General features: G+C 43.8%; 1 protein-coding gene across 2 annotated transcripts in view; it reads right to left on the bottom strand.

The window, feature by feature from the left end:
* Window positions 1–18,930, bottom strand: part of chm (CHM Rab escort protein) — a 39,329-nt gene extending 20,399 nt beyond the window's left edge. The window contains exons 1-7 of one of the 2 annotated variants that reach the window (XM_041894424.2): window positions 18,859–18,930; window positions 6,962–7,028; window positions 6,603–6,675; window positions 6,176–6,303; window positions 5,566–5,917; window positions 3,562–3,678; window positions 3,078–3,198 (exon numbers count right to left, since the gene is read on the bottom strand). In XM_041894424.2, coding sequence (XP_041750358.1) covers window positions 3,078–3,198; window positions 3,562–3,678; window positions 5,566–5,917; window positions 6,176–6,303; window positions 6,603–6,675; window positions 6,962–7,028; window positions 18,859–18,910 — 910 coding nt within the window. In that variant the 5' untranslated portion in view covers window positions 18,911–18,930. The remainder of the gene's footprint in view (window positions 1–3,077; window positions 3,199–3,561; window positions 3,679–5,565; window positions 5,918–6,175; window positions 6,304–6,602; window positions 6,676–6,961; window positions 7,029–18,858) is intronic. The other variant, XM_041894426.2, reaches the window with a different exon arrangement.
* Between the last annotated feature and the right edge of the window lie 5,440 nt (window positions 18,931–24,370).

Genomic DNA, 24,370 nt, shown 5'->3' with positions numbered 1-24,370 from the left:
AGAGGAGAGCAGGGAATATCACTGGAGAGAAGGTAGGAGTGAGGGACAGAGGCCTAAAATGGAGAGGGATCAAATAACTTCATCGATCCAAATTTTATTTGTCACATGCTTCGTAAACAACAGGTGTAGACTAAGTGAAATGCTTACTTACAGGCCCTTCCCAACAATGCAGAGAAAGAAAATATAAAAATAATACACTGAACAAAAATATAAAACGCAACGTGTAAAGTGTTTGTCCCATGTTTCATGAGCTGAAATAGAAGATCCCAGAAATTGTCCATACACACAAAAAGCTCTAAAATGTTGTGATCAAATTTGTTTACATCCCTGTTAGTGAGCATTTCTCCTTTGTCAAGATAATCCATCCACCTGACAGGTGTGGCATAACAAGAAGCTGATTAAACAGCATGATCATTACACAGGTGCACCTTGTGCTGGGGACAATAAAAGGCCACTTTAAAATGTGCAGTTTTGTCACAACACAATGCCACAGATGTCTCAAGATTTGAGGGAGCATGCAATTGGCATGCTGACTGCAGGAATGTCCACCAGAGCTGTTGCCAGATAACTGAATGTTCATTTCTCTACCATAAGCAGTGTCCAATGTCGTTTTAGAGAATTTGGCAGTACGTCCAACCGGCCTCATAACTGCAGACCATATGTAACCGCGCCAGCCCAGGACCTCCACATCCAGCTTCTTCACCTGTGGGATCCTCTGAGACCAGCCACCCGGACAGCTGATGAAACTGGGTTTGCACAACCAAAGAATTTCTGCACAAACTGTCAGAAACCGTCTCAGGGAAGCTCATCTGCGTGCTGGTTGTCCTCACCAGGGTCTTGACCTGACTGCAGTTCGGCGTCGTAACCGACTTCAGTGGGCAAATGCTCACCTCCGATGGCCACTGGCACGCTGGAGAAGTGTGCTCTTCACGGATGAATCCCGGTTTCAACTGTACCGGGCAGATGGCAGACAGTGTATGAAGTCCGGTGGACGAGCGGTTTGCTGATGTCAACGTTTTGAACAGAGTGCCCCATGGTGGTGGTGGGGTTATGGTATGGGCAGGCATAAGCTACGGACAACAAACACAATTGCATTTTAAAGATCTTACTCACATCGGCTACGGAGAGCGTGATCATACAGTTGTCCGGAACAGCTGGTACTCTCATGCATGGTTCAGTGTTGCTTGCCTCGAAGCGAGCATGGAAGGCATTTAGCTCCTCTGGTAGGCTCGCGTCACTGGGCAGCTCGCGGCTGGGTTTCCCTTTGTAATCCGTGATAGTTTGCAAGCCCTGCCACATCCAACGAGCGTCAGAGCCGGTGTAGAAAGGATTCGATCCTAGTCCTGTATTGATGCTTTGCCTGTTTGATGGTTCGTCGAAGGGCGTAACAAGATATCTTATAAGCGTCCGGATTAGTGTCCCGCTCCTTGAAAGATGCAGCTCTAGCTCAGTTTGGATGTTGCCTATAATATATGGCTTCTGGTTGGGATATGTACGTACGTTCACTGTGGGGATGACATTGTCGATGCACTTATTAATGAAGCCGATGACTGATGTGGTAAACTACTCAATGCCATCGGATGAATCCTGGAACATATTCCAGTCTGTGCTAGTGAAACAGTCCTGTAGCTTAGCATCCGATTCATTGGACCGCTTCCGTATTGAGCGCATCACTGGTACTTCCTGTTTGAGTTTTTGCTTGTAAGCAGGAATCAGGAGGATAGCATTATGGTCAGATTTGCCAAATGGAGGGCGAGGGAGAGCTTTGTATGCGTTTCTGTGTGTGGAGTAAAGGTGATCTAGAGTTTTTTCGCCTCAGGTGACATGTTGGTAGAAATTAGGTATGACGGATTTCAGTTTTCCTGCAGTAAAATCACAGGCCACTAGGAGTGCCGCATCTGGAGGAGCATTTTCTTGTTTGCTTATGGCCCTCGTTCAGTGCGGTCTTTGTGCCAGCATCGGTTTGTGGTGGTAAATAGCAAAGAGACACACACCTCTCCCCTTGAGCTTACCCGACACTGCCGTTCTGTCCTGCAGATTAATAGAAAAAAATCTGCTAGATGCATATGATCCATGTCCTTGTTCAGCCACCACACGGAGAAACATAGGATATTAAGGTTCTTCAGGTCCCGTTGATATGATCATCTCGATCGACGCTCGTCCAGTTTGTTCTCCAGTGATTGTACGTTCGCCAAAAGAACGGAGGGTAGAGGCGGTTTATGTACTCGCCGACTTAGTTTCGTCAGGGTGCCGGTATGTCGGCCTCTCTAATGCCACCATTTTATTTTTCAAGTCTCTGTGATTATGGCATGGTCCAGGGTGAGCAGTATGTGCTACGCCTCTGACTCTTTGAAGTAGAAATCTTCATCCAAATCGAGGTTAGTGATCACTGTTCTGATGTCCAGAAGCTACTTTCGGTCATAGGAAACAATGGCGGAAACATTATGTACCAAAAAAGTTAAGATCAGCGCAAAAACCCCCACAAAATAGCAGAATTGGTCAGGAGCCCGTAAAATGGCTACTATCCATCGCAGCGCCATTCTGAGAAAGTAGAGGAGTGAGGGATAGAGGTTTGAGATAGGGAGAGAGAGCACTGAAAAGAGAGCACCAGGGGTAGAGGACTGGGATAGGTAGAGAGAGAGCACCGGGGGTAGATGACTGGGATAGGGAGAGAGAGCACCGGGGGTAGATGACTGGAGAGAGAGAACCGGGGGTAGATGAATGGAGAGATAGCACCGGGGGTAGAGGTCTGGAGAGAGAGCACCGGGGGTAGAGGACTGGAGAGAGAGCACCGGGGGTAGAGGACTGGAGAGAGAGCACCGGGGGTAGAGGACTGGAGAGAGAGCACCGGGGGTAGAGGACTGGAGAGAGAGCACCGGGGGTAGAGGACTGGAGAGAGAGCACCGGGGGTAGAGGACTGGAGAGAGAGCACCGGGGGTAGAGGACTGGAGAGAGAGCACCGGGGGTAGAGGACTGGAGAGAGAGTACCGGGGGTAGAGGACTGGGATGGATGGATGGATGGATGGATGGATAGATGGATAGATGGATAGATAGATATATATAGAGAGAGTTCCTACCCTGGTACTCCTCTGGGTGCTGCTCAAAGTCCAGGCAAAAGGTGAGGAACTTCATCAGCATCCTCTTCTCCACCACTGTCAGCTGCTTGCTGCCAAAAACATCAGCCCGGGAACAGGGCACCTGCAGACAGCCAGGGAGAGGGAGAGAGAGAAAGAGAGAATGTAATGGTGAGGTTGTGTGAGGGAGGTGTAAAAATAAAAAGGCAGGGGGGAGGGGAGAAGTGAGAGAGTGAGTGGGGTCAAATATGGGACAGCTATCTTGAGCAGAGTGATTGAAGTACTCAAATTAAAAACCCATGGTCATAACCACCACTCAGTAAATCAAACGTAAACACATTGCTGAACAACATTTTATATTATCTTCACAGAGATTAAATAGCTGTTTGCGCCACAGCATTAATCTGATATTAATCGGAAAGTCACTTAAATCTGACAGATCTTACATGGCAGTTCAGCATCTGTGTGTGTATGTGTGGTGCTCTACCTGTTCCACCTTCCCATTGCGGTAGGTAAGGATGCGGGTGACGTTTTTAAACTCTGCGTATCGGCTGACGTTGGACTTGATGAGGAGGTCCACCAGTGAGCCACGAGAGAACATGAGCTGGGGACGGTCACAATTTAACAAATAAGCAACAGAAGGACCTGCATCAAATATATTTACAGTGAGGGAAAAAAGTATTTGATCCCCTGCTGATTTTGTATGTTTGCCCACTGACAAAGACATGATCAGTCTATAATTTTAATGGTAGTTTTATTTGAACAGTGAGAGACAGAATAACAATGAAAAAATCCAGAAAAACACATGTCAAAAATGTTATAAATTGATTTGCATTTTAATGAGGGAAATAAGTATTTGACCCCTCTGCAAAACATGACTTAGTACTTGGTGGCAATCACAGAGGTCAGACATTTCTTGTAGTTGGCCACAAGGTTTGCACACATCTCAGGAGGGATTTTGTTCGACTCCTCTTTGCAGATCTTCTCCAAGTCATTAAGGTTTCGAGGCTGACGTTTGGCAACTCGAACCTTCAGCTCCCTCCACAGATTTTCTATGGGATTAAGGTCTGGAGACTGGCTAGGCCACTCCAGGACCTTAATGTGCTGCTTCTTGAGCCACTCCTTTGTTGCCTTGGCCGTGTGTTTTGGGTCATTGTCATGCTGGAATACCCATCCACGACCCATTTTCAATGCCCTGGCTGAGGGAAGGAGGTTCTCACCCAAGATTTGACGGTAAAGTTGTCCTGTCCCCTCCATGTTTGACGGTGGGGATGGTGTTCTTGGGGTCATAGGCAGCATTCCTCCTCTTCCAAACACGGCGAGTTGAGTTGATGCCAAAGAGCTCGATTTTGGTCTCATCTGACCACAACACTTTCACACAGTTCTCCTCTGAATCATTCAGATGTTCATTGGCAAACTTCAGACGGCCCTTTCTTGAGCAGGGGGACCTTGCGGGCGCTGCAGGATTTCAGTCCTTCACGGCGTAGTATGTTACCAATTGTTTTCTTGGTGACTATGGTCCCAGCTGCCTTGAGATCATTGACAAGATCCTCCCGTGTAGTTCTGGGCTGATTCCTCACCGTTCTCAACTCCACGAGGTGAGATCTTGCATGGAGCCCCAGGCCGAGGGAGATTGACAGTTATTTTGTGTTTCTTCCATTTGCGAATAATCGCACCAACTGTTGTCACCTTCTCACCAAGCTGCTTGGCGATGGTCTTGTAGCCCATTCCAGCCTTGTGTAGGTCTACAATCTTGTCCCTGACATCCTTGGAGAGCTCTTTGGTCTTGGCCATGGTGGAGAGCTTGGAATCTGATTGATTGATTGCTTCTGTGGACAGGTGTCTTTTATACAGGTAACAAACTGAGATTAGGAGCACTCCCTTTAAGAGTGTGCGCCTAATCTCAGCTCGTTAAATAATAATAATAATATGCCATTTAGCAGACGCTTTTATCCAAAGCGACTTACAGTCATGCGTGCATACATTTTTTGTGCATGGGTGGTCCCGAGGATCGAACCCACTACCTTGGCGTTTCAAGCGCCGTGCTCTACCAGCTGAGCTACAGAGGACCGTTACCTGTATAAAAGACACCTGGGAGCCAGAAATCTTTCTGATTGAGAGAGGGTCAAATACTTATTTCCCTCATTAAAATGCAAATCAATTTCTAACATTTTTGCCATGCGTTTTTCAGGATTTTTTTAGTTTTTGTTATTCTGTCTCTCACTGTTCAAATAAACCTACCATTAAAATGATAGACCGATCATTTCTTTGTCAGTGGGCAAACGTACAAAATCAGCAGGGGATCAAATACTTTTTTCCCTCACTGTAGCTGCATCATTTAAATGGTCTAGTCTTAAAGTTCAATTAAACATTAGGTTACAGGGAAAAATATGTTAATTTGGAGCATTGCAGCACACAAGTCACAAAGTCATCGAATCCTAAACTTGAATCTGCCCCTCAATGTTTTAACACCTCATTATACTGTACCAACCTTGGACACAAGGTCAATGTTGAACCTCCGTCCCTCCTTAACAATCTTGGTATAGGTGATCTTTTTCTTGGGCTCTGGTTGGCTCTCAGCTGGAGAGGGGCTGGCCTGCTGCTGCTCCTCCTCCTGGGTCTCCTCTGCCTGGCTGGGCATCTCTCCCTCCTGCCGGGTCTGCTCTGCCCCAGCATCAGGTCCAGAGGCTGGAGACGACTCATCACTGGCCACCACTGGCTCTTCCTCCTCCACAGAACTGCTCTCTACCAGGCACCTCTCTACCTCCCCCTCAGAATCTGGTGTTTGAGGGACAGACCAGGCTGCAGCCGTAGCATCCTTCACCTCCTCCTCAGGCTCCTCACTGCCAACAACACAAAGCAGGTTAGGAGGACATTAAACAGGTTTGTAGGTGTGGAAACAATACTATATTGGCCATTGGCAGTGCTGTGTAAGCTAATTCCCGTAGGAAGAGTTTTCTGTAGTCCTCTATTCTAAATGAAGCCCTCATCAAGAAGACTGTTTGAAAATGAGAATAATGGAGAGGTAGGGCAGAGGTTTGTCCCATGTGTGTGTGTGTGTGTGTGTGTGTGTGTGTGTGTGGACCTGTATTCAGTGGTACCTCGCATAGCAGAACACTTCTAGGTTGGAGATGGACGTGTCAATAGAGCTGAGCGCCAGGGCCTCCTCTCCCTCCTCCAGCTTCTCCTTCCAGTCCTCCTGTACAGCCTCCTCACTCTGGCCAGCCTGCTGACACAGGAGACAGGCTACAGCTACAGAAAATGTGTGACATCCAAATGGGCACACAGTATTTTGCACACGCACACAAACACGCACGCATTGTAGGACATCGTGAAGCCATTACCCAGGCCTCTCACAAGAACCCTGAGGACAATCACAGTTAACACATTATTTTCTAAAAAGGTCAAAGCTGGCGGACCATTTTATATTCACACCTCCAGTTAGTCACATTGGTTAAATCAGTTAATGTCATGCTTTGTGATAATGTGCTACATTTAAAAGATAATAGGAAACACAGCTAAACTCACTTTGTACTCCTCGATCCAGGACAGCAGTCCATTGAATGTGAAACTGGCCCAGTTTCCAGCATAGTAGTTTCTCCTGTAGGATTGAGCATACAGTATATGTAAGAATTGGGATCATGTCGTTGTTCATAACTTATACACAATCATGCACCAGTAACTTTTCAATGAATCAATTTTACTGAACAAGTGTACAAAATATTCACCCCAGTACACTTGGTGTGAAAATGTACTTTTAAAATAGGCTGTGTGGAATTTGTATCTAAAATAATTATCACACAGAATGAACGCCTAACCAGAGCACCATCTCTCCCCAGTGCAATCCACCATACCATTACCCACCCACCTCACCCCCTCAGACTCACCTGTCAACATGCAAGACCCTCTGTCCAACACGGGAGCATGCCGCTGCAATGACAGACTCAGACAGGCCTGAAAATGAACAGAGACAGGAGACACATTGTCAGGCCCAAGAGGAAGCCATTCAACCCATTATTTCCGCGTGGCTTTTGTCTGAATGGAATAGTTTACATTTAATTTGAGACATTTTTATTCAACCTGAACCTATTGGCAAGCAATTCACTGCATTGACGGCGCCTGCTGAATCGGGAAGTGATGAGTATTTCTTTGAGTGTATTGCTTATTCTATTGTCAATGGGAAAGAAATGTCTAGAATGAGACTCTTATGGCATTTAGAGTCCTAGTGGAGTTGGCAGTTGAACAAGGTTCATGAACAATAGGCATCAAATAAAATGACGAGTTCCATTTGAATAGCACTACGTTTTCAACAGCACAAATGTCTCCTGCCCCGAGGGGGAGAAAGCGGTATCCTCTGACATGAAGAGCACATCAAGGAAAAATCCACCTGGTATTCATTTAGCCAAGAGAAAGATCCTAATTCATTCCGGAGGTTTCCGTTTCCTAGAGAAGACAAAAGGTAAAATGGCCAGGCGGAGGAGTCAGACCACAGAGATAGGGGTTAGGTAAGCGAGATTGAGAGGCAGTGCCACAGATAGAGCCCAGAAAACAACTCCATTAAGCCACCAAGGCATCCTGGTCTCTCCATCGCTCTTCTTTCTCATCTGGCCTTGCACTGTCCCATCTCACACACACAATGGGAAAGTGATTTATTCTCATGTACATGCCGCCACTTCCAAACCTCTCACTGTGTCATTTAACAGAGAGCATCTCTCAGTCACAACAGAAAGCCAGAGGCTTACACTGTTTCACCTTGCATTGTATGCTCTCATTCCACATAGGCTACTCAGTCCAATTGTGTCATCACCATTTCAACATTAGGCATATAGGCTACCAAAGATTTAGACAGCTGTAGGCTATGGTTGCATCACCAAAGATAATGCAAGCACATGGAGTAAAGCTATCCAGTGTTCACTCGTATCAACGTTGGGACAGCACAAAGAAAGATTAAAGTGGACACTTAGGTATAAAATACACTCTCTCAATTAACTACCCCGTGTAAAAAAAAAAAACAAAAAAAAACAGTTGTATCTCTACCCACCAGGCCATTCTTGAGATGTTTTTAAAAAGTGTAAATAACCTCCGATGCCATCTTTTAATGCCATTTATCGTGTCCGGTATTGATTTTCCACATCATGTTTGCTAAAGACAAACATTACCTGCCATAAAGCACTGATGCCACACAGACAGGCCTCACGATAAATAATAGATCGGGGCCGGCAGGACTTTGATGACCGAGCAAAGCCCGAAATGCTTTCAGCAGGAATTGTATGAAATCATAAATCACTCTTCATTTCAGAGAACATTCCAAAATGGATTCTCTCTCTCCACCTTGAAAGTCATTTGACGTGTTATTTATAGTCTAGCTGAGAGCGCTTGGGAAGGCAAAAGAGACTAGCAGGCCTTCAGCAGACAGAGCAGAATGGGAAGGCACTTCAGTCAACACCACCCCGTTCCATCCTCTTCTCTGTCACTCGTATATGCACACACGCGCACTGTTAAAATAGGATTCAAATGAAATTCGGCCATTCTATTTAGTCTAACTGTGAAGTCTTCATAGTTGATAGACTTTCTTACCTTATGTGGTAGGCCCATCTTGTTTTAATATCCAGCTTACAATACAAGAAGATGATGAGGGCGGCAGGTAGCTTAGTGGGTAAGAGCGTTGTGCCAGTAACTGAAAGGTCGCTGGTTCTAATCCCTGAGCCGACTAGGTTTAAAATCTGTCGATGTGCCCTTGAGCAAGGCACTTAACCCTAATTGCTCCTGTAAGTCGCTCTGGATAAGAGCGTCTGCTAAATGACTAAAAATGTAAAAAATGTAAAAAATGACCCAGTGACTTGAATCGCCATTGTGTTTTGTGTTTGAGTCGTTCCATGTCATTTCAGCAAGCCATGACACTCACCATCTTATTTTGTTGAAATATCATTTGAGCTCTGAGAAATTAAGATAATTGATTGCACCCAAATTGGCCATTATAATTTATAGGATTCATATAATATTAAATAATTATAGTACCTAACATCCGATTTGGGCCAAACTTTTTTCTAACAATGAGTATGACATGAGGAATCCAAAGAAATTGTAAAAAATTCCCCCACGGATCCCCCACACACTTTGTCAATCCCACCCAAACAACGAGTATACAGTTTCAGTTTTCTATGTCTGACAAGTAGTATGGAGCTGTGGCTTGGAGTATTGTTTCTTCATCCTATGCAATGTATTCTCAGTGAATTGTATAGGTTTTTTCCCCTGTTCAGAGAAATCATTGAAGTTGTTGGGTTTATGTCCCATTCTACATCCTGATATTACCAGGTTCTGACCACTAGATGGTGCTGTTCCTGCTATTAGGTGATTACTTTTTAAAGAATCCCCCACCCCCCCCACCCCACCCCCCCTTTGCTAGGTGGAATTGAGCTACAGTGGTAGTACAGGTGCAATGCTGAAAGGGAGGCACCATGAGACCCAACCCATTGCTGGCAGCAGTGCGATAAGAGACGGAGTGAGAAAAATCACAGCGCTGATTACAGAAATGATTGCAGTTGATATGCAGCCATTGTCAATGGTGGAGGATGTCGGCTTCAATACCCAAATGTCATATCTAGAATCAGATTACAAGATGCCATGTGGAAAAACTGTGACGGCCCTGATGGAGAAATTGTACAATGATTACTCTGCAAGTACAAAGCACGAGCACTCAAACACCATATAAATAAAATCAAATGTTATTTGCCACATGTAGTGCCTTGCGGTTGGAGGCCGAGCAGTTGCCATAAAAGGCAGTGATGCAACCAGTTGGGATGCTCTCGATGGTGCAGCTGTATAACTTTTTGAGCATCTGAGGACCCATGCCAAATCTTTTCAGTCTCCTGAGGGGGAATAGGCGTTGTCGTGCCCTCTTCACGACTGTCTTAGTGTGTTTGGACCATGATAGTTTGTTGGTGATGTGGACACCAAGGAACTTAAAGCTCTCAACCTGTTCCACTACAGCCCCGTCGATGAGAATGGGGGCGTGCTTAGTCCTCTTTTTTTTCCTGTAGTCCACAATCATCTCCTCTGTCTTGATCACGTTGAGGGAGAGTTTGGGGGCGGCCCATCAGAAAGTCCAGGATTCAGTTGCAGAGGGAGGTGTTTAGTCCCAGGGTCCTTAGCTTAGTGATGAGCTTTGAGGGCACTATGGTGTTGAACGCTGAGCTGTAGTCAATGAATAGCATTCTCACGTAGGTGTGCCTCTTGCCCAGTTGGGAAAGGGCAGTGTGGAGTGCAATAGAGATTGCATCATCTGTGGATCTGTTGGGGCGGTATGCAAATTGGAGTGGGTCTAGGGTTTCTGGGATAATGGTGTTGATGTGAGCCATGACCAGCCTTTCAAAGCACTTCATGGCTACAGACGTGAGTGATACGGGTCGGTAGTCATTTAGGCAGATTATCTTAGTGTTCTTGGGCAATGGGACTATGGTGGTCTGCTTGAAACATGTTGGTATTACAGACTCAGTCAGGGACCTGTTGAAAATGTCAGTGAAGACACTTGCCAGTTGGTCAGCGCATGCTCAGAGTAATCCGTCTGGCCCTGCGGCCTTGTGAATGTTGACCTGCTTAAAAGTCTTACTCACATCGGCTACAGAAAGCGTGATCACATAGTCATCCGGAACAGCTGATGCTCTCAAGCATGCTTCAGTGTTGCTTGCCTCGAAGCGAGCATAGAAGTGATTTAGCTCACCTGGTAGGCTTGTGCCACGAGCAGCTTGCGGCTGTGCTTCTCTTTGTAGTCTGTAATAGTTTGCAAGCCCTGCCACATCCGACGAGCGTCGGAGCCGGTGTAGTACGATTCAATCTTAGTCCTGTATTGACTCTTTGCCTGTTTGATGGTTCGTCGGAGGGCATAGTGGGATTTCATATAAGCGTCCAGGTTAGAGTCCCGCTCCTTGAAAGCGGCAGCTCTACCCTTTAGCTCAGTGTGGATGTTGCCTGTAATCCATGGCTTCTGGTTGGGGTATGTACAGTGGGGAGAACAAGTATTTGATACACTTCCAATTTTGCAGGTTTTCCTACTTACAAAGCATGTAGAGGTCTGTAATTTAATTGTAATTTATCATAGGTACACTTCAACTGTGAGAGACGGAATCTAAAACAAAAATCCGGAAAATCACATTGTATGATTTTTAAGTAAATAATTAGCATTTTATTGCGTGACATAAGTATTTGATACATCAGAAAAGCAGAACTTAATATTTGGTACAGAAACCTTTGTTTGCAATTACAGAGATCATACGTTTCCTGTAGGTCTTGACCAGGTTTGCACACACTGCAGCAGGGATTTTGGCCCACTCCTCCATACAGACCTTCTCCAGATCCTTCAGGTTTCGGGGCTGTCGCTGGGCAATACGGACTTTCAGCTCCCTCCAAAGATTTTCTATTGGGTTCAGGTCTGGAGACTGGCTAGGCCACTCCAGGACCTTGAGATGCTTCTTACGGAGCCACTCCTTAGTTGCCCTGGCTGTGTGTTTCGGGTCGTTGTCATGCTGGAAGACCCAACCACGACTCCATCTTCAATGCTCTTACTGAGGGAAGGAGGTTGTTGGCCAAGATCTCGCGATACATGGCCCCATCCATCCTTCCCTCAATACGGTGCAGTCGTCCTGTCCCCTTTGCAGAAAAGCATCCCCAAAGAATGATGTTTCCACCTCCATGCTTCACGGTTGGGATGGTGTTCTTGGGGTTGTACTCATCCTTCTTCTTCCTCCAAACACGGCGAGTGGAGTTTAGACCAAAAAGCTCTATTTATGTCTCATCAGACCACATGACCTTCTCCCATTCCTCCTCTGGATCATCCAGATGGTCATTGGCAAACTTCAGACGGGCCTGGACATGCGCTGGCTTGAGCAGGGGGACCTTGCGTGCGCTGCAGGATTTTAATCCATGACGGCGTAGTGTGTTACTAATGGTTTTCTTTGAGACTGTGGTCCCAGCTCTCTTCAGGTCATTGACCAGGTCCTGCTGTGTAGTTCTGGGCTGATCCCTCACCTTCCTCATGATCATTGATGCCCCACGAGGTGAGATCTTGCATGGAGCCCCAGACCGAGGGTGATTGACCATCATCTTGAACTTCTTCCATTTCTTCCAACATTTGTTGCCTTCTCACCAAGCTGCTTGCCTATTGTCTTGTAGCCCATCCCAGCCTTGTGCAGGTCTACAATTGTATCCCTGATGTCCTTACACAGCTCTCTGGTCTTGGCCATTGTGGAGAGGTTGGAGTCTGTTTGATTGAGTGTGTGGACCGGTGTCTTTTATACAGGTAACGAGTTCAAACAGGTGCAGTTAATACAGGTAATGAGTGGAGAACAGGAGGGCTTTTTAAAGAAAAACTAACAGGTCTGTGAGAGCCGGAATTCTTACTGGTTGGTAGGTGATCAAATACTTATGTCATGCAATAAAATGCAAATTAATTACTTAAAAATCATACAATGTGATTTTCTGGATTTTTGTTTTAGATTCCATCTCTCACAGTTGAAGTGTACCTATGATAAAAATGACAGACCTCTACATGCTTTGTAAGTAGGAAAACCTGCAAAATCGGCAGTGTATCAAATACTTGTTCTCCCCACTGTATGTACGGTCACTGTGGGGATGACGTCATCGATGCACTTATTGATGAAGCCAGTGACAGATGTGGTGTACTCCTCAATGCCATCGGAAGAATCCCGGAACATGTTCCAGTCTGTGCTAGCAAAACAGTCCTGTAGCTTAGCATCTGCGTCATCTGACCACTTCCTTATTAACCGAGTCACTGGTGCTTCCTGCTTTAGTTTTTGCTTAAAAGCAGGAATCAGGAGGATAGAATTATGGTCAGATTTGCCAAATGGAGGGCGAGGGGGAGATTTGTACGCTTCTCTGTGTGTGGAGTAAAGGTGGTCTAGTTTTTTTCCTCTGGTTGCACATTTAACATGCTGGTAGAAATGAGGTAGAATGGATTTAAGTTTCCCTGCATTAAAGTCCCCGGCCACTAGCAGCGCTGCCTGTGGATGAGCGTTTTCCTGTTTGCTTATAGCCTTATTCAGCTCATTGAGTGCAGTCTTAGTGCCAGCATCGGTTTGTGGTGGTAAATTGACAGCTACGAAAAATATAGATGAAAACTCTCTTTGTAAATAGTGTGGTCTACAGCTTATCATGAGATACTCTACCTCAGGCGAGCAAAACCTCGAGACTTCCTTAATATTAGATTTTGTGCACCAGCTGTTGTTTACAAATATACACAGACCGCCACCCCTTGTCTTACCGGAGTCAGCCGTTCTATCCTGCCGATGTAGCGTATATCCCGCCAGCTGTATGTTATTCATGTCGTCGTTCAGCCACGCCTCGGTGAAACATAAGATATTACAGTTTTTAATGTCCCGTTGGTAGGATATCCGTGATCGTAGGTCATCTATTTTGTTTTCCAATGATTGTATGTTGGCTAATAGGACTGATGGTAGAGGCAGATTACTTGCTTGCCGTCGGATCCTTACAAGGCACCCCGACCTACGTCCACGATATCGCTGTCTCTTTCTCATGCGAATGATGGGGATTTGGGCCTTGTCGGGTGTCTGTAGAATATCCTTCGCGTCCGACTCATTGAAGAAAAAAATATTTGTCCAATACGAGGTGAGTAATCGCTGTCCTGATATTCAGAAGCTCTTTTTGGTCATAAGAGACGGTGGCAGAAACATTATGTACAGAATAAATTACAAATCACGCGAAAAGAACACACATAATAGCACAATTGATTAGGGGGCCGTAAAATACATCTTTAACTTAGCATTAACAACAGATTGTTGGACGTCTATGAACACGCTGTCATACATCACTGCAACGAGCCATCACATGGATGAGAAGTGGGACATGACAACTGAGAACATGGAGGAGAGGGACACAACCGAAAACTGCATTAATACCATCGTTGTTGAGTGGGAGGGGGACAGCAATAAGGTGAGTGCCGTCTGGTAGGTAGCCAGGAGTGCGGTAGATTGAACTCAATTGCCCCCTAGCGGTCATACGCAGGACCATATCTGAATTGTGAATTCACTTCATTTTTTTTCTCTCACACCCCTAGTTTCAAATGCTAACGTTTTTGCATTTGTGGCACAAATGCAAAAATGAAGGCATAACTGCGGAAACACATTAGCCTGCCCGGCCGAAAAATAAAAAGGTGAAATGAGGTGGTCTTTTTGTAAAAAATTAAATAAAAACATTTTGGAGTGCCGCCATTTCCCAATGTTCTTGAACTTGGGATTTCATTTGAAGTCATTGCCACATATGGCAGGGCACCCAGCTAATAAAGCTAGACAGCGCACTTCTTACCCACTCCTCAATGGTGCCTATATTAGCATTTTCGCATCATCTATAAGTAACATAATTGATTTACACAATACATGTTTATATACTTTAAGATGATTTGTCGTAAAAATGCTAATATAGGTACCATTGACTTGCATTAGATTTGTGACACAAATGCAAAAAAATTGCATTTGAAACAGTGCCCAACAAAACCAAAGCATGGATTGCTGTCATATCTCAAACTGGAAACCAATATGTAATTTTGTAATTTGGGTGAACTATCCCTTTAACATTGAGGAGGGGGGGGGATTCTTCTAACTCTTACCATCTAGTGGTCAGAACCTGGTACTATCAGGATGTAATGTCTATGAACAGGGGAAAAAACATCACAAAATTCACTGAGAATACATTACATAGGATAAACAATACTTCGAGCCGCAGCTCCATACTACTTGTCAGACACAGAGAACTGATACTATATACTCCTTGTTGGGGTGGGATTGGTGTAGGGGGTCCGTGGGTGTCGTTTGACCATTTCTTTGGATTCCTCATGTCTTACTCATTGTGAGAAAAAAGTTTGGTCCAAATCGGAAGTTAGGTACTATATTTATTGAATATTATATGAATCCTATAAATTAAAATTGCCAATTTGGGTGCAATCAAAATCAGCTTAATTTCTCAGAGATCAAATTACATTTAAACAAAATAATGCTGCAGGAACGCTAATCTTATCTGTTTCTAACAAGAAACGATTTCAGAACAATCAGATGGTGGGTGTCGAAATCCTCTTGTGCTTTTTGAGGTGGAACGACCTGTTTGTTATTTTACTAGACCATTTGTTGTTGCTTTAAACCTGATGAATAAGCAAGAAGTCTAAGTGCAAGTCAGAGATGTGTCAACTAGTAAAGCTGGTGATTGTTGGCTCTGTTCCATAATCACATGTCCTGCTAATGGAGGCCCTTCATGGCAATGACTGGAGGTCCCACCAAGATGGATAGTTACATTAACACAACAGCAGGGAACGGCTCAGCAAGATGCCGGCTCCGTTTGCTTTATTGCCTCTCTATTAAGACTCTGCACAAGACCAGTTCCACTATGAGATCGGGAATAATTGTGAATCTCTGTCACTGCCGTCCCGGGAACGGGAACACAATCGATTTGCCATGATAACATTCCACTTAGGCTAGCTAGTAGAAAGTCCTCGTAGGTTTTGCCTGTGCTGACTGCTACCTCCCATCCTGCTGACTTGGCTGTAGTCGAAAGGGTCAAAATAAAAGGTCCCGTGTGGCTCAGTAGGTAGAGCATGGCCCTTGCAACGCCAGGCTTGTGGGTTCGATTCCCACGGAGGACCAGTGCGAAAAATCAGAAAACGTATGCACCCACTACTGTGGATACACTCACTAGACTAAAATGTAAAACGTAGGCTATTTCTGAGGGATAATAATCTAACAACTGGACAAAAGAGCTGCAGGGGTGCAATGCTGATGAACATTCTTTCAAGGTCAAATTCTTTCGATTACAAAAATAAATGGACAACGTATCTGTAAAGCATACAATTGGCTAGACCCCCTTTAAGAGACTTTCATACACCAAACTCACAGATGTCCAACAGAGAATTATCCACGCAGACCCGAGGTCCCCAGTGCCACCCCCTGGTGAGCGTCAGGTGTGTGTGAACAGGGGACTGACGGGGTGCAACCAACAGGAACACCCTGCCTCACACAGGTGAAGGTCCAGCAGATGGAAAAAAGGTGTCATTAGGGGGCCACTATATTCATAAACAACTGTTCCTTGTCCACAGCCACTGATTGCACACAGACCCAATACAAAGACAGAGGCTGGGGAACCTGGAAAAAATGCTTGTCTGACCAACCTTGACACAGAACACTGCCTGCACAGAAATAGACTGGGTCATCAGTGCAGTGTTGTCACCCACAGTCTGGGGACCAGCTGGCTTCAAGTTTTGCACCAGCAAAACCAGAAGTGGGCCAGAGATATTCAATTTGCACACCATCAATCATAGTGTTGAATTATAGCAATAGGCATCTGAGCTGTCATTTTTAATATTTATTTTCCTCCTCCATTGCATAGTGAATCCAAGCACTGGTGAGCTCCTACAGTGCATCCCCTGCTGGGATCTGTTCTGTGCTTTGTACCAGGTCTGTGCATGGACTGATTTCTGAACATAATGAATCAGAGCACCTGTATCCTTTCCTGTGCTATTACTGGGGTAGACTCTGGACTCTTATTGGTAAGCCCAGGTCATCATCCTGAATGAAGACAAACCATTGCATTGTCTGCCAGAACATTGAATGAAACCAGTGCCGGGGATTCATCAAAGAGTAGGCCAACTAGCCTATAGTGAATTACAGTGGAGGCTGCTGAGGGGAGGACAGCTCATATTAATGGCTGGAATGGAATGGAGTGTTATCAAGTCAACCACATGGAAACCACGTCTTTGATGTGTTTGACACCATTCCATTTACTCCATTCCAGCCATTATTATGAGCCATCCTCCCCTCAGCAGCCTCCACTGGTGAATTAAAATGTATCCTAAGCCTACGATCAACCCAGTGATGTGAGTCTGAGTGGAGTTCATACTATTACTAAAATGGTTGGGGAGTAACTGTTTACATGTAATCAGTGACATGTAATCTGATTACAAAAAGCTAACTAATCAGTTACGTTACCAGCACAAATATTGTAATCGGATTACAGATCCTTCTGAAAAACTAGATGATTACTTTTCGGATAATTTGTAATTTTTAGAAAGGATGTGAGAAAAATACACTATGACACCTTTCTCTTTTCTCAATGACATTCAATTCGGCATTAAAACAAGGTGCAAGTTTAAGTTTGTTCCACCTGAGTGAGTCTGTCCACAAGTCAGAGACCATTATGACACAACAAATGTGTTTGTTAGATAATTTTTGTCTTCTTCTAATGCCCTTTAAAAAGGCGTCTGCATACTAGGTTGGGTTTGCTCCTAGCAGAACTCCGCTAGGCGATGTGAACGTATGTGCCTTGCATACTCCCTTAAAAGACCTGCGCTTGAAAAACGAGAAAAAAGCAGCAATAGTTTGTCCCTCTTGAGATGCCTTAGCCAGTATACACTTCCTCAAAATAGTACGAATTAATCTAAGATAACTATGATGTTTGGTGTAGTATTTCTCAAGTGAAAAAATGTGCAGGAAAATGAGTTGTTTCTCATTGAATGACAACAAACACTTAATTGAATAATTCATACTATTGACCAATTACAGAAGAAGGGGTATAGACTTCTACTACCGAACTTTGGCTTGCCTCAAGAAAAAAATGTGTGTGCATGAACAGCGGAAAAAGCCCTTGCTGAAGACCAAAACAGTCACAAAATGTCATCATAATATACACATGAACTGTTTCTAATGGGAAGCATGCAGAAGTCTTATGAGGAAAGTAATCCTAAAGTAACGAGTTTGGGTAATCAAAAAGTTACGTTACTGATTACAATTTTGGACAGGTAACTAGTAACTCTAGGACTAACAGATTACATTTAGAAAGTAACCTACCCAACCCTGAAACAGCCATGCGTGTGTTAGGGATTTGAGAAATTAGAAGTTTTAGTTCCAAAATAATTATGTAGAATTACAATTAGCTAGGTGCAATATTTGTGTAAAATGGCATCACATTAGACTCATCTGTGACTGCACATTTGTTCAAGCAATTTCTATTCTGAAGAACCTGATAATGACATCTTACATTTCTTATCCTGTATGTCTAGCTAGCATTTATAACAGGTAGATAGGAAAATCTACTGTATGTGTGGGTTGGACACAGACAGTTCTACATTTCACTGGCTAAATATAGGTTTAGCGTTCGCTACCCAACAGTAGCCCAGGCTAGTCACAATGACAGTGCATGCTTCTCTCAGCTGAGAGCAGTAAGTTAGAGAGATGCCTTTACTAATGCTAGCTACCTAGCTGTTTAGCTGTGTTTACCTTCTGTACCATATGCAAACGTTGGTTGTTTGAGTGTAAAGTCAGTTAGCTAGCTCTTCATATCAAATAGGGACACGAAAGAAATAATTCAGATAGCTAACTTCACACAGATGTTGACATCAAGGAAGCTGATGACGTTGTCAAAGTTAGCTAGCTATCGATGTTGAAATGGTGATCTTATAACACACATATACACACACAACAACAACAAAATGACACGAATAGCTAAGTCGTTAGCTATAGCTAGCTAGCCGTTTTATATTCAAATGTTACAGATATACATGTTACATATGCCCTGCTCCTAATTAGCAAGCTAGCTAGATGCTAACGTCAACAACAAGCTGCTAGCGTTAGCAACCAATGCTATCAGCCATTTCACAGTTTTGGATGAAACCTTTAGACAATATTATTGCACCCTCCCCAATTTCAGAGGCACAGTTATCAAGAAACATATTGAAAGTACACACGCTGGCAAACCAACAATAGTTTCTTACCTGTCCCGAGTATGATAACATCAAATTCGGATGGTAGGTTGTCTGCAGCCATGTTGAGTAATAGGCGCACTGTATCATGTGACACATTAGCTGTGACGTCACATGTACACACACATATATGCACACACACTGATTAAATAAAAAAAGTATCCCTTGTATTTTCTCTTAAAACATAAACATGAGTAATATCATATTAGTAAAGATGTAACTATAAGTAAACTAGAATATAAACACCATACCTTCAACATCCAATAGTCTATAATATAGTAGGCAATGGGAGATTTAGGTGATAACATAAATTACAACAAGATACACTGCATCAGCACTGATGAACACCTCACTTGGCATCAGCACTGATGAACCCTCCAGTGGTCATAACAACTTGCCATCAATCCCTACTATCTCAGGCATTCTTCTAGGGTAAGAGGTATCTTAGTTTTGGTCCATGTTTCCCAGGGGACACTAATTGGTGGGGAACATGTACAACATATAAAAGCACCCCAGACCCACCTGCCCAGATGAGAGCTTGATGGAGTTCAATTAAGATGAACTGCGGTGCACCGGTCTATGGCCCGGCCCGTGACATGAACGAGCAAAAGCGGTGAGGGAGGAGGCGCCCTTCTCAAATAGAATAGTAATCTACGCCGCTCGGTCATGTTGTCAACAATCGTTCAGAAACGTACAACATCTCTTTTCCATAAAATATACAGTATGTTCAAATTCTCTAACTAGTTTTCATTGGGAAGGCAGATGAAGCATTTTTATAAAAACAATCAATTTTGCATGTGAAAACACAGAATCCTATTAATTACTCCACATGCTTAATCTATGTCACTTTTGTTTTGAGCCGACTTCGCCGTCGGTCACGAGCGGGGCACCTGGCTCACGCCCGGGAGGCAGCCCGGTTCCAAAACGAATGCAATCACTTTTCACCCGGTGCAAACCCCTCCCACCGGGGCAACCCGGGCCAGATAATCGAATCTCCTCCTTTTGTCCCTGAAGGTGGTGTGTGTGTTTTGTGCTGTGATGTTACTGTGCAAGTCTACTTCTGAGCCAGGGCAACCATTTTGTGACCATGCTGTTTTGAAGAAATGTTTTGGGTGTGGTTGGAGTTTTCTGAGAAGGTAGGCTATTTGTATCAGTTCTGATCGACACAATCAACACTGGTCGAAACAATCCAATTGTTTATTGCTTTGTAAGTTAGGGCAATGACACTGCAGTAATGTCCTTTTGTTTTTCAGTTTGCTTCATGTGTTTGAACACCTTTGTGGTCCAAGCAGTCTTAAGGTGATTGTCTTTTAAATGAAGTTGTATTTCTGTTTACTGTTTCTTTTTAAATGCTGTGGGGAACTGTTTTCTCTTTTTTTCTTTCATCCTGAAATTGTTTGTCACTATTTTTGGTAAGTTGTAAAGCAACTAGTAAAGTCTGTGAAAGCATGGTAACACTTTAGTCGCAAGTCAGTTGTATTGTGGAAGGTAAGAACTAAGAATCCCTTTGTGTATCTTCTTTACTGTTATCCTGTTTTAAACAAGCAACTCTGAACTATACTTGTTTTTTCATATTTGCCTCCTGACTGTTTCCCTATAAATGGGCCTAGATCCTGTGATACTAATAGATGTTAGTAACATAATCTTGCCATGTAATTCATATATTCAACAAAAAAAACTAGAGGTATTCCTAAACAAAATGATCAAACTGAGACATAGGCTTCTGAGTGGTGTGCAATTAGGATGAGAATAAAAAGGCAACATTCTGAAATGGTCAGAATATGATGATGCATATGATCATCTTCGTGCTCTGGTGGCTGCTGTTGTTTACTGCATGACCGACTGGCTCTTCTTCTTCTTCTTCTTCTTCTTCATAATGGCGGTCTGCAAAGAAAAGTTAAAGGTGCATGCCGCCACCTACTGTGCCGGAGTGTGTGGTCAATCACGGTTTATATTACACAAATCTAAATTCTCCTGCCTAATTCTTTATTTCTAAGAAAATAAAAAAGAGCCATACTAACTTCCAAAAAACTTCCCCCATTCCAAAAACCCCCTCCAAACCTCCCCAATCCTGTCCAGCCACGCTCAAGGTCCTAAACGATATTATAACCGAGATCGATAAAATACAGTACTGTGCAGCCGTCTTCATCGACCTGGCCAAGGCTTTTGACTCTGTCAATCACCGCATTCTTATTGGCAGACTAAATAGCCTTGGTTTCTCAAATGACTGCCTCGCCTGGTTCACCAACTACTTCTCAGATAGAGTTCAATGTGTCAAATCGGAGGGCCTGTTGTCTGGACCTCTGGCAGTCTCTATGGGGGTGCCACGGGGTTCAATTCTCGGGCCGACTCTATTCTCTGTGTATATCAATGATGTCGCTCTTGCTGCTGGTGACTCTCAGATCCACCTCTACGCAGAAGACACCATTTGTATACATCTGGCCCTTCATTGGACACTGTGTTAACAAACCTCCAAACGAGCTTCAATGCCATTCAACAATCCTTCCATAGCCTCCAATTGCTCTTAAACGCTAGTAAAACTAAATGCATGCTCTTCAATCGAATGCTGCTTGCACCCGCCCGCCCGACTAGAATCACTGTTCTCGGCGGGTCTGACTTGGAATATGTGGACAACTACAAATACCTAAGTGTCTGGTTAGACCGTAAACTCTCCTTCCAGACTCACATTAAGCATCTCCAATCCAAAGTTACATCTAGAATCGGCTTCTTATTTCGCAACAAAGCCTCCTTCACTCATGCTGCCAAACATGCCCTCGTAAAACTGACTATCCTACCGATCCTTGACTTCGGCGATGTCATTTACAAAATAGCCTCCAACACTCTACTCAGCAAATTGGATGTAGTCTATCACAGTGCCATCCGTTTTGTCACCAAAGCCCCATATACTACCCACCATTGTGACCTGTACGCTCTCGTTGGCTGGCCCTCACTACATATTAGTCGCCAAACCCACTGGCTCCAGGCCATCTATAAATCACTGCTAGGCAAATCCCTGCCTTATCTTAGCTCATTGGTCACCATAGCAACACCCACCCGTAGTATGCGCTCCAGCAGGTATATCTCACTGGTCATCCCCAAAGCCAACACCTCCTTTGGCCGCCATTCCTTCCAGTTCTCTGCTGCCAATTACTGGAATGAACTGCAAAAATCTCTGAAGCTGGAGACTCTTATCTCCCTCACTAACTTTAAGCATCAGTTGTCAGAGCAGCTTACTGATCACTGCACCTGTACACAGCCCATCTGTAATTAGCCCACCCAACTACCTCATCCCCACATTGTTATTTATTTTGCTCATTTGCACCCCAGTATCTCTATTTGCACATCATCTTCTGCACATCTATCACTCCAGTGTTAATACTAAATTGTAATTATTTTGCACTATGGCCTATTTATTGCCTTACCTCCATAACTTACTACATTTGCACACACATAGATTTTCTATTTTTCTATTGTGTTATTGACTGTACGTTTTGTTTATTCCATATGTAACTCTGTGTTGTTGTTGTTTTTATCACACTGCTTTGCTTTATCTTGGCCAGGTCGCAGTTGTAAATGAGAACTTGTTCTCAACTGGCTTACCTGGTTAAATAAAGGTGGGGGAAAAAACAACAACAAAAAACACTCAATTAACCATACACATCAATCTTTCCCTCTCTTCACATACTTACAACAACACATGCTCCACCGTTTCATCAAGCCATTCACATCATGGCCAACCAAATATAATGACAAATTCAGTTAAGAGTAACCTAGGCTCAACCGGGCAAACTTCTCCTGGTTGACTGCTGTAAATGGTATACCCCACTAGCCACATTTGACAACAGCTGACATCACTACTGTTGATGGCAGAACATGGCTGTGACCCGATTCTGCATTTAAGAACTGTTTCAGCCAACGAACAAAAGTTGACTGGACTCAGGTAAAGTATATATTGGTGAAGATTGTCATCATTGTCTTTCTTTCCTTAGCCTTTTCGCCAGAATGAGGGAAGCTTCACAAACGTCCAGTGCTTGACTGCTGCTTAGCCTGCAGTGCTGTTAATGTATGCTGTAAAAATCAGTGGCTTGGGCTGATTGCTTGTTGAGTGATGTGCTGGTTGTAAAGGTAATGATGGATTGAGTGTTGTTTCGAAAACGAACATGCATTTAAAAGAGTTATGATGAGGGTTGTAATATCCCTTTAAATGCAGTTTAAATGAGGGCACACCGTGTCTATTTCCTTGTTCAGTACATTGAAAGGACAAGAGGCCAAAATAACTTGATGATATAAGCTGCACCTGGCATTCAGTTAGTTAGGAGCTGTACACAATAGTACACATTACCCATGGCACAGGCATCAATTCAAGGTCTATTCCATCTTGATTCAACGTAATTTAATTGAAATTACATGGAAAAAACATTGATTTAACCTGTGTTTGCCCAGTGGGTAGTTTGACCCTTTGGATTCAGTATCATTGGTTGCCTTTTATGCTTTCTAAAAGCCCTGCAGTTAAAAAATAACCAGACTCGAGGGTACTTCTAAAAGCACTGTTTAATTCTACACGAGTAGAGGTCATCTCTATGTTCATTATTTCATTCAAGTGAGGCATTGTTTTAGATTATTGACATTTTTTATTACACTGAGAGAGGACACTTGTTTTATCACAAAAGCATGAGATGCATCATGCATTCCAGACCCAGAAAACATACTTGTCTCAAGTACTGTTCAACATTTTGGGCAGCAGCTATTTGTTTGTGCTGAGTAGGCATGGTGCTGTTGAAACTTCACTAACTTTTGTTCCCATCCCATATAAGGTTTTGGGCAGTAGCCTACTATGTCACCAAGCAGAGAGGGGTCCTAGAGAACACTGGGACTTGCTCATTAGGTAGTGTTTTCAGCTATCCCTGTTGTTTGCTGGGCCAGGCTATGCAGACAGGTGTTTATTGGTTTAGAGGAATCATCAATTGATCATCACCCGTCTCCTTTTCAAAAATCTCATATAACTTAAAACAGCCCTGACAGATGGCTGAAAACAAGCATGTTTTTTCCTCTTTTCCCTATTAAATGTTGAAGCTTTTAACAGGAGTGTTTGTCTCAAGTTTTGTGATGCAGGGGTGTCTTGGTGTCACTTGCTTACTCTCACGGGATATGCTTCTTTTTTAATCCAAGTAAAATGAAAAGGAAAACCTGTGTGGATTGAAATGGTTGGAGCAGTTTCATCCTGTGCCATTTAGGGGTATGTTCAGAGGCGGTTTTTCTGGCTGTCTTACAAAAGACCATCAATGCAGCAAGCACTGCCTTGCTTTCTGAGAAAATCAACAACTCTTTATCTTCCAAGTACCCACACCTTTCGCTGTTCACTTCTATGTGTTCCGCTTCCTTTGATTGTTGCTTCAGAGAACCGTTAGAGATGTAACTAACTCTTTATCATGGCTCATGCATTTTAAAGAGTCTCTGATTGGCTCTGTTTCATTCTAGCAGTGGATTATTTGGAAGGGAGGGGGTATGAAGGTTTCTTGGGCCA

This window comes from Coregonus clupeaformis, chromosome 13, assembly GCF_020615455.1.
Source record: "Coregonus clupeaformis isolate EN_2021a chromosome 13, ASM2061545v1, whole genome shotgun sequence".
NCBI classification, from domain to species: Eukaryota; Metazoa; Chordata; class Actinopteri; order Salmoniformes; family Salmonidae; genus Coregonus; species Coregonus clupeaformis.
Note: the sequence above shows the minus strand (reverse complement) of the source record. Positions and strands in the feature narration are given on the sequence as shown.